The 16118-nt window shown below is 41.3% G+C and overlaps 1 protein-coding gene across 1 annotated transcript in view; it reads right to left on the minus strand.

Moving 5' to 3' along the window:
• The window catches only part of sgsm1a (small G protein signaling modulator 1a), a 185368-nt gene that overhangs the window by 81325 nt on the left and 87925 nt on the right, over window positions 1-16118 (minus strand). The window contains exons 9-11 of the mRNA XM_073065888.1: window positions 14854-14978; window positions 11498-11565; window positions 8414-8577 (exon numbers count right to left, since the gene is read on the minus strand). Of these exons, the coding sequence (XP_072921989.1) occupies window positions 8414-8577; window positions 11498-11565; window positions 14854-14978 (357 nt within the window). The remainder of the gene's footprint in view (window positions 1-8413; window positions 8578-11497; window positions 11566-14853; window positions 14979-16118) is intronic.

The following is a 16118-nucleotide window of genomic DNA, read 5'->3' on the forward strand; positions in this document are numbered from 1 at the left end:
ACTAATGGCTTAAACCATCCGATTAAACGGAAAAAGATTTTCAAAGTATTCCAAAGACTTAATGCTCATATTATTTTTGTACAAAAAACTCATGTGAGGAAAGAGAATAATAATCGCTTTTTTAGGTTTTAGAGAGGTCAACAGTATCATTCGAATTCGAATGCCAAAGTAAAGGGAGTTTCAATTTTTATTGACTCCTCTATTGCATTTGTCCAACATGATATCTTTTCGGATCCGAATGGTAGATTTTTGTTAATTACTGGCTTACATTTTAACAAAAAGGTTGCTATGGTTAATGTTTATGCTCCAAATGTGGATTGTCCCAATTTTTTAAAGTCCTAATTTACTTCTTTACCTAATCTAAATGAATATAAGTTAATAATGGGTGGTGACTTTAATTGTTGTTTAAATCCTTTGATGGACAAATTTATATCTACTCAGACTTTACCTAATAAGTCGGCCACTTGTATTAACTCCTTTTTGACCGATAATGGAATTTTTGATATTTGGAGATTTCGGCATTCTAAGGACAAAGAGTTTTCATTTTTCTCACATGTTTATCATTCCTACTCGAGAATTGACTTTTTTTATTGACTCTTGTTTTATTCCATCGGTAATTGGTTGTAATTATGATATTATAGCCATCTCTGACCATGCTCCATTAAAACTTTCTATTAAATTTATGGATACAGCTTCTAGTGCTAGACAATGGTGATCTGATTCTACCTTATTGCAAGATCTGGATTTTATTAAATTTATGAAGGAACAGATCGATTTTTTCTTTTCAACAATTCCACGGATGATATTTCTTGCGGAACACTTTGGGACACTTTTAAAGCATATATACGTGGACAGATTATCTCCTATTCTGTTGGTCTGAGAAAACGCATTAAGATGGAAACTCTTTTATTGGTTGATAAAATTAAAGAGATTGACAAGAAATATTTGATTACTCCTAGCAAGGAGCTTTACAAACAAAGGGTTGAACTTCAAACGGAACATAGTTTATTACTTACATCTTCGATTGAAAATCAATTAATGAAAACCAGATCTGATTTTCATATACATAGTGATAAATCGGGTAAACTGTTAGCTAGTCAATTGAAGAATGCTTTGGTTAAACGTCAAATTACTAAGATCCGTCAGCAGAATGGGGATCTGATAGTTAACCATGATGAGATAAATAAATCATTTCAAGATTTTTATAGCTCCCTGTATCATTCCGAATTCCCTAATGATTGTAATACCATGTGTGATTTTCTTGGGAAATTGAATTTTCCAAAATAATCATCAGATGATCTTTCAATATTAGAAACTCCTATTACAGATGCAGAAATCAAAGGGGTTATTTCCTCTATGAATTCTGGGAAAGCACCAGGTCCAGATGGGTATACAGTAGAATTTTTAAAATGTTTTTCCGCTACTCTTTCTCCTTGGTTATGCAGGGTTTTTGAAGAAGCAATTAGATTGGGCAATCTGCCACAATCTTTTTATAGAGCTTCAATTTCTTTAATACTGAAGAAAGATAAAGACCCTACTGACTGTGCATCCTACAGACCAATATCTTTATTGAATGTAGATTCCAAGATCTTTTCCAAGTTACTGGCATCCAGGCTGGAGAAGGTATTACCCCAAATTATTTTGGAAGATCAAACTGGTTTTATTAAAAATCGCTATTCTTTTTTCAATGTTAGGAGATTATTGAATATTGTTTATACTCCTTCACATAGCACTTCAGAATGTGTTATTTCATTAGATGCGGAGAAAGCATTTGATAGAGTTGAATGGCCATACTTATTTTATGTGCTTGAGAAGTTTAATTTTAGTCCGACATTCATTTCCTGGATTAAACTGATATATCATACTCCAGTAGCCTCAGTGCTTACTAACAATCTAAGATCTCCCTTTTTTCGTTTATTTCGGGGTACTAGACAAGGCTGTCCTCTTAGTCCATTATTATTTGATATTGCTTTAGAACCCTTGGCAATTGCTATCAGAGAATCACAGAACATTTTTGGTATTAATCGTGGGACAGATATACACAAGTTATCATTATATGCAGATGATTTATTATTATTTATTTCTGATCCTGAGAAATCCATTCCTGCAGTTTTATCATTGTTGGTTCAATTTAGTGATTTTTCTGGGTATAAATTAAATCTTAATAAGAGTGAATTGTTTCCTTTAAATAGATAGGTTCCAATTTATGGAAATTTACCTTTTAAATTAGTTAATGACTCTTTTATTTACTTAGGGATTAAAATCACAAAAAACTATGAAGACTTATTTAAGGTTAATTTTTTACCCTTAATTGATCAAATTAAATGTTTGTTTACTAAATGGTCACCACTAACTTTATCTCTGATAGGTCGAATTAATGCTATTAAGATGGTTATTTTACCCAAGTTTTTATATATACATTTCAAGCGGTACCAATTTTTATTCCAAAATCTTTTTTTGCTAATGTTGATTCAAAAATTTCCTCATATATGGCAGAATAAAAATCCTAGGTTAGGTAAAATATATTTACAGAAGGCAAAGAAGGAAGGTAGATCGGCATTGCCTAATTTTAGATTTTATTATTGGGCAGTTAATATCCGATATTTGATACGTTGGTTAAAGGATTGGGATATCTTTTAGCCCTCAATGGGTGAACTTGGAAATTAAATCTGTACAAGGATTTGCATTGGGTTCTATTTTAGGGACTTCTCTTCCCTTTGCTCTTTCTAAATTGCCAAAATGAATTGACAAACCGATAGTTAAACATACTTTACGTATATGGTTTCAATTTCGGAAATTTTTTGGGTTGACTCAGTTTGTTTTAAATATTCCTATTGTATCCAATTGCTTTTTTTATCCTTCTGTTATAGACCAAGCTTATTCAGCTTGGAAGACTAAAGGATTATTACGATTTTCTGATTTATTTTTGGATAATTGTTTTATGTCTTTTGAGCAATTATCTAATAAATATAATTTGCCTAGATTTCATTTTTTTTAGATATTTACCGGTTAGGAATTTCTTAAATACTGTACTTCGTACTTTTCCAAATTTTGTGTCTTCAGGTATTTTGGAGAATTTGTTTGAACTAAATCCTTTTCAGAAAGGGCTAATATCAAAACTTTACAATATAATTATGAAGATACGTTCAGAGCCCTTTTATAAGACTAAAAATGATTGGGAAAGAGAACTTAACCTTATTATCCCTATTGAGAATTGGGATAAAATTCTTCAATTAGTTAATACATCATCTATATGTGCTAAACATTCATTAATACAGTTTAAAGTTGTGCACAGGGCTCATATGTCCAAGGATAAATTGGCTCGTTTTTATTCCTATATAAATCCTATTTGTGACAGATGTCATTCTGAGATAGCGTCTTTAACTCATATGTTTTGGTCGTGTCCGCTTTTGAAAAAATATTGGAAAGATATTTTTGATATTATTTCTGCGGTATTGAACATTGATTTACAACCTCATCCTATTACTGCAATTTTTGGTTTACCAATGATGGACTCACTCCATTTATCCTCTTCCGTTTGTCGAATGATTGCATTTCTTACATTAATGGCTAGAAGATCTATTTTGTTGAATTGGAAAGAAATTAATCCTCCTACCGTATTTCATTGGTTTTCTCAAACTATGTTATGTTTAAATTTAGAAAAAATTAGAAGTGTTGTATTTGATACTTGTATTAAATTTGAAAAGATATGGAGACCATTTATTCAATATTTTCATATGATGTAATATGACCCTGTTCCAAGCCTATTTGTTTTTCCAGTTTTGATTGTATATCTGTTGAGAGGATCGGAGTTGACAACACTGATGATTTTCTATTGTTGTGAGATATTATAAACAGCCTTTTTTTCTATTTTTTCTTTTTCTCTTTTTTCTTTTTTTGTTTTTTTCCTCTATTAATTAGATTATTAGATTAGTTTTTTTGCATAATTTTTTTTCTTTTTTCTGTTTTTAAAAAAAATTATATATTATGATATACCTAGGTTTGACTTGTTTATTTGTATATTGTATCGTTCATGATTTGGGAATACTCATTTATACTGTAATCATTGCTTATGTATTCTCTCATGTTTAGTTGGAAAGTGTATGTTTGTAATCCCATTATCTATGTATCATTTTATTTTGTTGATATTAATAACAATAATAAAAAGATTGAAAAAGAAAAGAAAGTGATTAAGGCGTTGGACTAGCGATCTGAAGATTGTGAGTTTGACCCCCAGCCGAGGCAGCGCGTTGTGTCCTTGAGCAAGGAACTTAACCACACACTGCTCCAGTCCACCCAGCTGAAAATGGGTACTGACAAAATGCTGGGGGTTAACCCTGTGATAGACTGGCATCCTATTTCGGGGGGGGGGGGGGAGGAGTCTCGTACTCTCAGTCACTTCACACCACAGAAACCGGCATAAACACTAGCCTGATGAGCCTATAAGGCTCGGGACAGAGTTTTAACTACTTTTAACTTTTAGCACACTATCATAGCAGAGAGGGTAATGTTGTAAGTCTGTGGTTCAATTCCCGCAGCTGTCTGTAAGGAGTTTGCACGTTCTTGTAACTGATGGGTTTCCTCCGGGTGCTCTGGTTTCCTCCCACATTCCTAAGCCATGTGGGTTAGGGTCAATAAGTTGTGGTCGTGCTAAGTTGGTGCCGTAAGCGTGGTGACACTTGCGGGCTGCCCCCAGTGCATCCTCAGACTGTGTTGATCATTGACACAAACAACACATTTCATTGTATGTTTTGATGTACACGTGACAGACAAAACTCATCTTTAAATCTTTAATAAATCACAGAACCTGGATGATGATGGCATTCTGCAACTAAAGGACACTAACCTGAAGTATTATCTCCCTACAGATGCTGCTGGACAATTTGAATACTTTCAGAATTTTCAGCTCTTTTCCATATTATACAGTAAATGTCAATGTAGTGATACAACTCTAGCAGGCTGGAATCCTAATTCCAGGCACTTACTGTGTGGAGTTTTCCAGTTCTCCCTGTGAGTGCATGGCTTTCCCTACAGTGCTCTGGTTTCTTCCTATTTACCAGAGATGTGCCGTTCATAGATTAATTGGTGTAGGTGGACGATAGGAGAATTGAGGTGGGCAGGTTGGTGGGTGGGTGCTGGAACAAGTTGATAAGCTTCTGAGAGAAAAGGTTTCAGGGAAACACATGTCAAATTGGATTTCTTCCTACATCCTATACACGTGGAGATGTAGAGAGGTACAGAGGGGAGGGACAATTGCCAGGTGATTAGTGTAAGGCTTTGCAGTGCCAGCTGTACAATCGGGGTGCAATCCCCTCCACTGGAGTTTGTACGTTCACCCCGTGAATGCATGAATGCATCCCGTCTAGCTTCCTCCCTCATACCAAAGGTGCACGGCTAGGGTTAGTAAGTTGTGGGCAAGCTCACCAGATGTGAGGTGACACTTGCAGACTGACAACCCCCCCCCACCCCATCCCCAGCACATCTTTAGATTGTGTTGGTCATTGATTGAGACAACACATACCACATCTAATCTACTTTAATGAATTAGCCAGTAGTGGTTACAACAATCAGTGTAAATTGCTTGTAGTGTATCAGGGAGCAGTAGAATGTGGGCATGGGGTGGGGAGTGGCTGTTGGTGGATGGGAGAGGGGCAAGGAAATGTAGGTGCGGCTTAATGGGTGTTTTATGGTCAATGCAGACTGGGTGAGGCAAAGCACAAACAAGAGAAAATCAGCAGATGTTGGAAATCTGAGCAACACACCCAAAATGCTGGAGTCCTGAAGAAGGGTCTCAGCCTAAAACGTCAACTGTACTCTTTTCCATAGATGCTGCCCGGCCTGCTGAGTTCCTCCAGCATTTTGTGCGTGTTAGATGAGGCAAAGATCAGCTTACGATGCCATGACTGGAGAGGGTATCAGCTAGTCACGTCATCTTTGGTCAATCTCTCGTGGGTTAAAGATTTACAGGTAGCTTAGCTTTATTTGTCACACGTACATCAAAACATTTAAACATACAGTAAAATTTGTCTTTTGTGTCAACGACTAACACAGTCCAAGACTGCAGCTCACAAGAGTTGCCACTGCCAACATAGCATGCCCACAACTTACTATTCCTTACCCATACATATTTTTTGGACTGTGGGAGGAAACCGGAATGTATAAACTCCTTACAGACAGCGGCGGGAATTGAAACCCAATCTTAAAGGTGACACTGTAAAGCTTTACGCCAACGTGCTGCTCCACAAAGTGCAATCTTCCTCGTGATTGTGCTGTAGTGTAGAAGAACCCAGTTCCCTCTGCCTTGAGGGTACAGCATCTGCGTCCATCCTTTGCATCACATTAAAAGAGCAAACAGCCTGAAAGCATGTTGCAGACTTTTTTGTTATCACAGATGCGACTTTAAAGGTGTAGCGTGTCAGTGCAGGGAAATTCTACTTCCTGGGTAGATGTGAACTGTACGTGGACAGTCCCCACACCAAGGTGAACTTTGTCCACAGTACAATCACTTCCATTGGCGGTATTCTGCTCTTGCAGCAAGGCTGACAGTTCAGCACTCCCGAGATTAGAAAGGTTCGGCCCCATGGGAAACAACACTGTTTCTAAACTATTTCCAAATAAAACCAACATTCCCAATGGTAGTATGGCTCTTTCAAACTTCTTTATCTACTAGGATACCTCTAGTCTAATCTAAGCTGGTTTACATGAGATTACTGAAAGCTAGAATTCTAAGATGACAAAATACCATTTGGCCTTTCAAGCTGACTCTGCCATTCAGACATAACTGCTTATTTTTTAACTCCATTCTCCTGCCTTCTCTCTATCATCCTTACCAATCAATAACCTAGCAATAGCTTGGCCTCTACAGCCCATAGCTGTAAAAATCTCTTTCATATCTCCCTTTTGAAGGGATGTCCCTTTATTCCAAGACTATGCATCAGATCCCAGACCCTCTTACTAGTGGAAACATCCTCTCCATGTCCACCCCATTCAGTTGTTGTTCCTTTCCATGCTTCCTGGTGCATCGGGCCAGCAACCATGCCATTTTTTTCACATTTTTGTCTGTTTTTTACGAGGCCGAGTTGCTAGCTTGATGCTCCACCCAGCACAGAGAGCGTGCATGGAGCCAGCAGGAATTGAACCTGGGACCACTCACCTGAAAGTCCAGTGTGGGTCCCACTGCACCACTGGCTAGCTATCACCATGCCCAAAAGCATCACGTTTCTCAAATTTTAAGTTTTTCATTCTAATGAATCTCCTCTAGGTTCTCTCCAGGACCAGCACAATATTCCAAATGTCTAAACACAAGAAAATCAGCAGATGCTGGAAGTCCAAAGTAACACACACAAAATGCTGGAGGAACTCAGCAGGTCAGGCAGCATCTACGGAAATGAATAAACAGTTGATGTTAGGCCCAAGACCCTTCATCAAGACTAGGAAAGAAGGGGAAAGATGCCAGAATAAAAAGGTGGGGGGGGGGGGGGGAGGGGAAGGAGGATAGCTGAAAGCCAGGTTGGTAGAAAAGGTATAAGGGCTGGAGAGGAAGGAATCTGATAGGACAGGAGAGTGGACCGAACGAGTGGATGGAGTGGAGGTGCCCAATGAAGCAGTCCCCCAATTTACAACGAGTCTCACTAATGTAGAGGAGGTCTCAACAGTACCTCCATGCTCCTGTATTCTAGTCCTCTTCTGGGCATGGGCACTCAAGAATTCTGAGAACAGACCTGTTCAAACTTACAACCGAGACCTTAGATAAATTAAAATCATACAACTACCAGAGGCTGCAAATCACTGAAAATGGCGTAAACAATCATCACTTCAGGTCCTGTCTATGGGAAAGGGGCCAGTGCTTCAAAGTAAAGTCAAATTAAATTTATTATCAAGTGCGTACATGTCACCATTTACTACCCTGAGGTTCATTTTCTTGTAGGCATTCACAGTAGAACAAAGAAATACAAGAGAATTAATGAAAAACGACACACAAAGACTGACAAACAACCAACGTGCAAAAGAAGACAAATACCCGGAGGAAACCCATGTGGTCATGGGGAGAACGTACAAACCCCCGACAGGCAGTGGCAGAATTGAACACAGAACGCTGGTACTGTAAGAACCCACAAATAATAAGCAAACAATACAGCCCTGAAGCCCTTCAGCAGAACTCAGAAAGAGATAGTAAGCTCTGCTGAGTTTGCTCTGATATGCCAGCTGTTGGTGAAAACTCTAGTTGACAGGGTAATGGGGGCAATTAGAGAGGGGAACATTGGATGGCCTCATCAAAAACATCTCAACAACCCTGACACTTTCTGCTACCACAAAGGCTGCCTGACCTGCTCAGTGTTTCCAGCGTTTCATGGATATACCTTTAAACCACCGTTTCACATCAAGAATATCAGTGTGAGGAACTTCTCTTTACCTTCCCTCTCTGTGACCACAAAGGAGGATCCAGCTGCCCGCGAGGCAAGAGGCCATTCTCAAGACAGGAGAGGAATGCCAGAAGATGTCCTCCCTTGGGAAAGCGGAGCGGAGGTCTCTGAATGCCATCTTGACTCACCAGGACCACTGTACCACCACTGTCAACTGTGGATATAAGGGAGAATGGAACCAATGCATTACCACCAGAACTGGCACACTACCGTCCATCTGTATTGGGCAGCCAATAAAATTTCAGGCTCTTTAGTTAACAGCTGGCCTAGCTGGAAGTACTCTCTAAGACTGCTGTTAGCTGCATCTCAAACGATTCTGCGAAGCTGTGAGTGAAGGTGAGGACTGAGAATGGGCTACAAATAGATTTTGAGCACATAAGTCAGGAAATCATGTTATTGACATGTAAAACTCTGGTTAGGCCACATTCGGAATTTGTGTATGGGTCTGGTCACCATATTACAGGAAGGATGAAAAGGCTTGGACCGGATGCAGATGAAGCTCACCAGGATGATGCCTGGATTAAAGAGTATTTGATTTTTTAAAATTTATTGAGATGCAGTGCAGAATAGGGTCCTTCATGCCCAATGAGCCATGCCATCCAGCCTGATTTAACCCTAGCATAATCGCGAGGCAATTTACAATGACTAATTAACCTATCAACCAGTCATCTTTGGACAGTGGGAGGAAACTGCAGCACCCGGAGGAAACCCACGCAGTCATGGGGAGAACATACAAACTCCTGACAGGCTGTGGTGGAACTGAACAGAGAACGCTGGTACTGTAAGATGTTGTACACTACCACACCACACAATCTAATAATAATGATAGGCATCTGTTAGTCTCGTGAGACCATGGATTTGTGCCTTGGAAGGTTTCCAGGGCGCAGGCCTGGGCAGGGTTGTATGGGACTCCAGCAGTTGCCCAAGCTGTAAGCCTTCCCCTCTCCACGCCACTGATGTTGTCTAAGGGAAGAGCACTAGGACCCAAGCAGCCTGGCACAGGTGTCGTCGCACAGCAATGTGTCATTAAGTGCCTTGCTCGAGGACACAACACGTTGCCTCAGCTGAGGCTCAAACCAGTGACCTTCAGCTCACTAGACTGACGCCTTATCCACTAGGCCACGCGCCAACACACTTGGCCAACACACCACACAATATTTTACATGTTAGAGACTGGACATTTTGGATTGTTTACTCAGTGGTGTCAGGAACTGAGGGAATCCTATTAGAAGTTCATAAAATTCTAAAAGGTATGTCAGAGCAGATGACTAGAGTCTTTTCCCAGGTATATATAGCAGAGAGCACAGGGTTAAGGTGAGAGGGAGATTTAGGAAGGACAGGTTTTACAGAGTCACAGGTGCCTGGATTGTGCTACCAAGGAAAGAAGTGGAAATGGATATGACAGCTATGTTTAAGAGGCAGGTACATGAAGGGGTTAAGGATGGAGGAATATAGGCCACATTCAGCAGGATGAATCAGATTAGCATCATGGTTAGTCCAGACATGGTGGGCCAAAGGTCAAGGTAAACGGAGATAAAGATCGATGGCTTAGTTCTGCTGCAGTATTGTCCAGACAGCAATATTGGGGACCAGTGTTGGAAAGTAATTTGGTGCCTCAATCTTTAGGATGAACTGGTGCAAGCACACAAACTTGGCAATAGGCATTTCTGTTTCTAGCTGAAGATAATTTCCTTGCTGATTTTGCTGCATTTGCAACTGCATCACATACAGTGACTCTAGAATGTTTATGGTCTGTGGAAGATCATTTGATTTATTTTTCAATTCACTGAGAGATTGCGGACAGCAGTTATTGCTCATTGTTCACTGCCCTTGAGAAAGACGAGGTGCCCTCAGAGCGAGCTGCAAAAGCCGACTAGTTTACTCAGCAAGAGATGCATTCACCTTTGATGGATATGATGGCATAAATATGATGGCAGGACTTTCATATGAAGAAAGACTGGATCGACTAGGCTTATACTCACTGGAATTTAGAAGATTGAGGGGGGATCTTATTGAAACGTATAAAATTCTAAAGGGATTGGACAGGCTAGATACAGGAAGATTGTTTCCGATGTTGGGGAAGTCCAGAATGAGGGGTCACAGTTTAAGGATAAAGGGGAAGCCTTTTAGGACCGAGATGAGGAAAAACTTCTTCACACAGAGTGGCGAATCTGTGGAATTCTCTGCCACAGGAAACAGTTGAGGCCGGTTCATTGGCTATATTTAAGAAGAAATTAGATATGGACCTTGTGGCTAAAGGGATCAGGGGGTATGGAGAGAAAGCAGGTGCAGGGTTCTGAGTTGGATGATCAGCCATGATCATACTGAATGGCGGTGCAGCCTCGAAGGGCCGAATGGCCTCCTCCTGCACCTATTTTCTATGTTTCTATGATATGAAAGGAAACAAGGTAGAGGAGGATGAGTAGAGGAAAGTGACTTTCCCACCACATGGACTGCAGTGGTCAACCCCTCCCAAAGACGGAAAAGGGACAATAAAGACTCCCACTGCCAACAACCCACAACCAACAATAAACCCCGAGGTGGTTCACCCATAATGACCAGACCCTTGGGCTTCTCCAGGCATCAACAGGATGTGCAATTAAACCACACAAATTGTGAAATGTGGGACTGGAAATTTAAGCAGCATCAGATTCGGGTAATCTTCCCTAAACTGCTTCAGCAAGGATTTCTTTGACCATCTGTTAACTGTCTTATAATCACTTCACCTAATACCGTAAGTTAATTTTACAGACTGGAGAAGTCAAACTCTTGGGCTGTTCCAATGGGATCAGAATTCATTTAAGTTTGTTTGATTGATCCTTGCCATGGTGGGATTAGAACTTGTTTACTCTAGATGATCAAACTGGTAACATGTCCATGTAAACTTTATGTTAATCCCACTTCTCAGTCCACAGATCTGCCGGTGTTTGGACTTCTAATGTTCGTCTGAGCTTCAGTAAATTTATTCTTAATAATAATTTTGGCTTGTGGATCAGGGTGGACTGCATGTGCCCGAGAGTTATGCAATGGAGTGAGAGGTATGGCATGCAAGCATGAAATTCTTTTCTTCTTACTCTGCTGGTGACAGTGAAGGTAAACAATCTCCTCCAGGCGGATGTTCATGGCATAGTCCCAGTACACACTGGAAAACAAGATCAAATCTTATGCAGATCACCCAGCAATATTTCCCAGCACACATACATTTCCCACTCTTTGGACCAAGTGCTGTATGGCTAGAGCAAATTTTACCTTGATATGACACACTGGCATGTCTCTCAGTTCATTTCTAATATTGATCAGAGCAAGGCATAACCTGGTCCAGTGTATAACTTCAGCATGTAACCAAGCTCCAATGAATTTACCATGTGTCTTCCATTCATTATGAGGGGTATAGGCAGGGTAAATGCACCCAGGCTTTTCCCCCGAGGTCAGGTGAGACTACAATTCGAGGTTGTTGTTTAGTGTGAAAAGTGAAATATTTAAGGGGTGTCTGAGGGAGATCTTCACTCAGAGGGTGGTGAGAGTGTGGAATGAGTTGCCAGCGAAAGTAGTGCATTTCAACTTTGAGGAGATGGTTGGATAGATACATGGATGAGAAGGGTATGGAGGGCTATGGTCTGGATGTGGGTAGATGGAGCTAGCAAGGAAAATAGATCAATGAAGATTAGAAAGCCTGTTTCTGTGTTGTATGTCGTATGGACTCTTTAACTCTATTCACCCCTTTCACAGCTTTCCTTGTCATTGGAGGGACCGCCCTCCCTTGAAGGATAATCGAAGGACAGACAAGGTAAATAACCCACTGGGATTTCAGTCCTACAGATCTGGATAGGAGATGAGGACAGGAGTTTGCTGATTCTGGAACCAGACATGCAGCTTGGACAACCGGAGGTCAAATCCTATTAGGGCAGGGGTTGCCAACCTGGGGTCCGTGGACTCCTCAGTTAATGGTAGGGGTTCGAGGATGCAGCAGGACAAACAACTTTGCTTCACACAGAAAATGCTAGAGGGAACTCAGCAGGCCAGTCAGCATCTACAGAAAAAGTAGTCGACTTTTCAGGCCAGGACCCTTAGGCAGGACTCTCGTTTGTTTCCTTCCTGTATATCTCTACCTTCTTTAAGGCAGGTGTTCCCAACCTGGTCCATGGACCCCTCGGTCAATGGTTGTTGTTTAGTGGGAAAGGTGAAATCACAGGAAAAGGGATAGGAGCCTCTGCATTAGAGTAACTTGCACCACCAGACAGGGCAGTGACGCTGCTGAGTTGGTGTCAAAAGCCAGCAGATCCTTCAGTGAAGAGAATGTGGTTCGGCCTCTGGTCAATATTAACAATCAGCACGTGGTCCTTGACACGGGATGCACAATAAATCCAGTAAAACTTGTTGTTGCTGTCGACCATCTCTGACCACCATACACAAGAGTGAGTTTTAGCCAATGTGTGTGATCCATTCAGGGGTAAACTTGATGGAGTGCCAACTGGGAGATGATGAAATAGATTCATATATCCACAGAGCTCAGGAACAGGCCCTACAGCTCACTGAGTCAGCACTGATCATCAAGCAACTCACTCCATTTAAATTAATTAATTATTTAGAGATACAGCACAGTAACACACCCTTCTGGCCTAATGAACCCACATGGCCCAATTACACCCATACATCTGTGGACTGTGGGAGGAGACCAGAGCACTTGGAGGAAACCCCCCCCCCCATGGTCACAGGGAGAATGTATAAACTCCCTACAGAATCAGAATCAGGTTTATTATCATCAGCATGTGATGTGAAATTTGTTAACTTGTCAGTGACAGGAGTTGAATGCTAGTCGCTGGCTACAGAGTCACCCAAGCCCTTCCCAGGTTCTGATCAATTCTTCCCCCGTCCAGATTCTACCATACACCTACACACTAGATTAATTATGGTAACCAATGAACCTACCAACCCACACGTCCAACAGAAGCGTTCCTGCGCAGGTCTGGCGAAGAGCTTTAAAAAGCCAGTCGCTATAAAAGGAAAGTACCGCCTGGTGGAGCAGTCATCATCGCAGTAGTCTGAGGTAGAGTAGTAAGGCTTTAGCTCAACAGGGCTTTGCTGAGAACAGGCGGAGGTGAGGTAAATAGGTATAATGGGAATCATGTATAGGACTTCAAGTAGCAGCCAAGATGTGGGGATGAGATTGCAAAGGGAGCTGGTAAAGGCATGTAATAAGGGTAATGACACAATTGTAATAGGGACTTCAATATGCAAGGGAACTGGGAAAATCAGATTGGTGTCAAATTGCAAGACAGGGAATTTGTTGAATGCCTATGAGAAAGCTTTTTAGATCAGCTTGTGCTTGAGCCTACTAGGGGAAAGGCTTTATTAGATTGGGTGTTGTGTAATAACCAAGATCTTCTTGGGGAGCTTAATGTAAAGGAGGCAGTGATCATAATATGTTTGAATTCATATTGCAATTTAAGAGGGAGAAACATAACTCACATGTACCAGGATCACAATGGAATAAAGGGAATTACAAAGGCAGGAGAGAGGAGCTTGCCCAGGTGGATTGGAGGAGGATACTGGTGGAGATGAAGGCAGAGCAGAAATGGCTGAAGTCTCTGCGAACAGTTCACAAGGCGCAGGATAGATATGCCACCAGAGGAAGAAGTTCTCAAATGGCAGGGGTAGGTAACAGTAGCTGATAAAGGAAGTTAAAGACTGCTTAAAAACCAAGGAAAGGACATATAAAGGTAGCAAAAGTGAGTGGGATGCTTGGATGAATGGGAAGCTTTCAAAATCTGACAAAAGGCAACTAAAAAAGCTATAAGAAGGGAAAAGATGAAATATGAGGACGGACTAGCCAATAATATAAAGTAGAATATCAAAAGCTTTTTCAGTTATATAAAGAGTAAAAGAGAGGTGAGAATTGATAATTGGACCACTGGAAAATGATGCTGGTGAAGTAGTAATGGAGGACAAAGAAATGGCAGATAAACTTAATGGGTACTTTGCATCTGTCTTCACTGTGGAAGACACTAACAGTGTGTCAGGGGTCCTTGATTGTCAGGGAGCAGGAGTGAATGCCATTGCTACTACTAAGAAAAAAGTGCTAGGCAAACTCAAAGGTCTTAAGGTGGAATGGTGCAGCAGACTTGATGGGCTGAATGGCCTAATTCTGCTCCCATGTCTTATGGTCTTATATCAGAGGAAAATGCAGCACCTAGATGAAACACATATGGTTACAGGCAGAACTTGAAAACTCCACGCAGACTAGAGGTCTGGACCAGATTTGAGTGCTGAGTCTGTACAACCATAAGGCAGTGGATCTAACAGTACTGCCAGCATGGTGCCCAGAGGCAGCTGGTAGAGTAATACTTAAATTTTGACCTTAATAGGCACGTTCCTTACCTAATGCAGCAAACATCATCTACAATAATCCCAGCCGTTACAGAGAGGTTACCTTTTCTCATAATCCAGGTCTCCCACGGAGCCATTCATCAGCTGGTTGGGCGTCCACTTTAACGTCATCGTCTCTGCTGTCTGATGGAGCGAGAGGTATCCTGGGGTGGGCTCCATATCATCTTTCTGAAGGAGGAATGTAACTTTAAATAGAGGACTGAGCAACCACGTAGGGTCCATAGGCACTGAAGGTGGGGCGAAAGTATCTGTATACCATGGGCCAATCAGAAAATGGGCTAAAGCACCCCAGAAGACAGCAGGGCAGTCCCAGGAGCTCTTATGTCCCAGCATAAAGAAAGTGACAATCACCCAGAACTTCAGAACTGGTTCAGCCCACATTAGCTCCTACTGAAGAAATAAATAGATGTTTTCCTTAAGCAGATTTCTCATTCCATAATAATACTCTTGTGCTCCCTGGAATGTAACTACAATATCCTCAAGGCCTCTGTGTAGCTTCATGGAGACACCAGAAGCTGCAGATGCTGGAAGTCTGCAGCAACGCACACAACCCGGGAGAATCTATGGAGGGAAATGGACGGACACACACACACACACACACACACACACCCACAGAATAAAGATTAAATCTAATAGAGTTGAGTCAGTGAAGAGGATTTTTGATGGAGGACTGAGAAGCTGTGGAAATTAGCAGCAGCCAATTCCTTGGCAAGGAAAATCACCAATTCTACTTCCCTCTCCATAGAAGCTGCCCGAGCTGCTGAATGTTTCTGCCTCAGTTTCAGTTTGTAATTCCAATCAATGTTTCAGCCTTCTGAATGCTAGTTCAGCTACATTGTAATTACCAACAGAAAGTGTTACAATAACACTGGTTTGGAGAAAGATCGGCCAGGAAAATGCTCTTGCTGCTCTGTGGAACAATACAACAGAACCTCTCACATCCAGAGAGCAGATGGGGTTTTACGATGAATCAAGTATAGTTTATCATCTTGTGCACAAGTACGGTGAGGTACAGGTACCATGAAAAACCTGCTTGTGGCAGCATCACAGCCACGAAGGTGCAGACAACACAGGAAACAGAAATTATACAATACTTCAACATGGTGAGTAATTTTGGGCCCCCTATCTAGGAAAGGATGTGCTGCCATTGCAAAGGGTCCAGAGGAAGTTCACGAGAATAATCCTGGGAATGAAAGGGCTAAGGTATTAGGAGCATTTGATGGCTTTGGGCCTATATTCACTGGAGTTTAGAAGAATGAGGGGGGATCTCACTGAAACCTTTTGAATACTGAAAGGCCTAGATAGAGT

Source organism: Hemitrygon akajei, chromosome 14, assembly GCF_048418815.1.
Source record: "Hemitrygon akajei chromosome 14, sHemAka1.3, whole genome shotgun sequence".
Lineage (NCBI taxonomy): Eukaryota > Metazoa > Chordata > Chondrichthyes > Myliobatiformes > Dasyatidae > Hemitrygon > Hemitrygon akajei.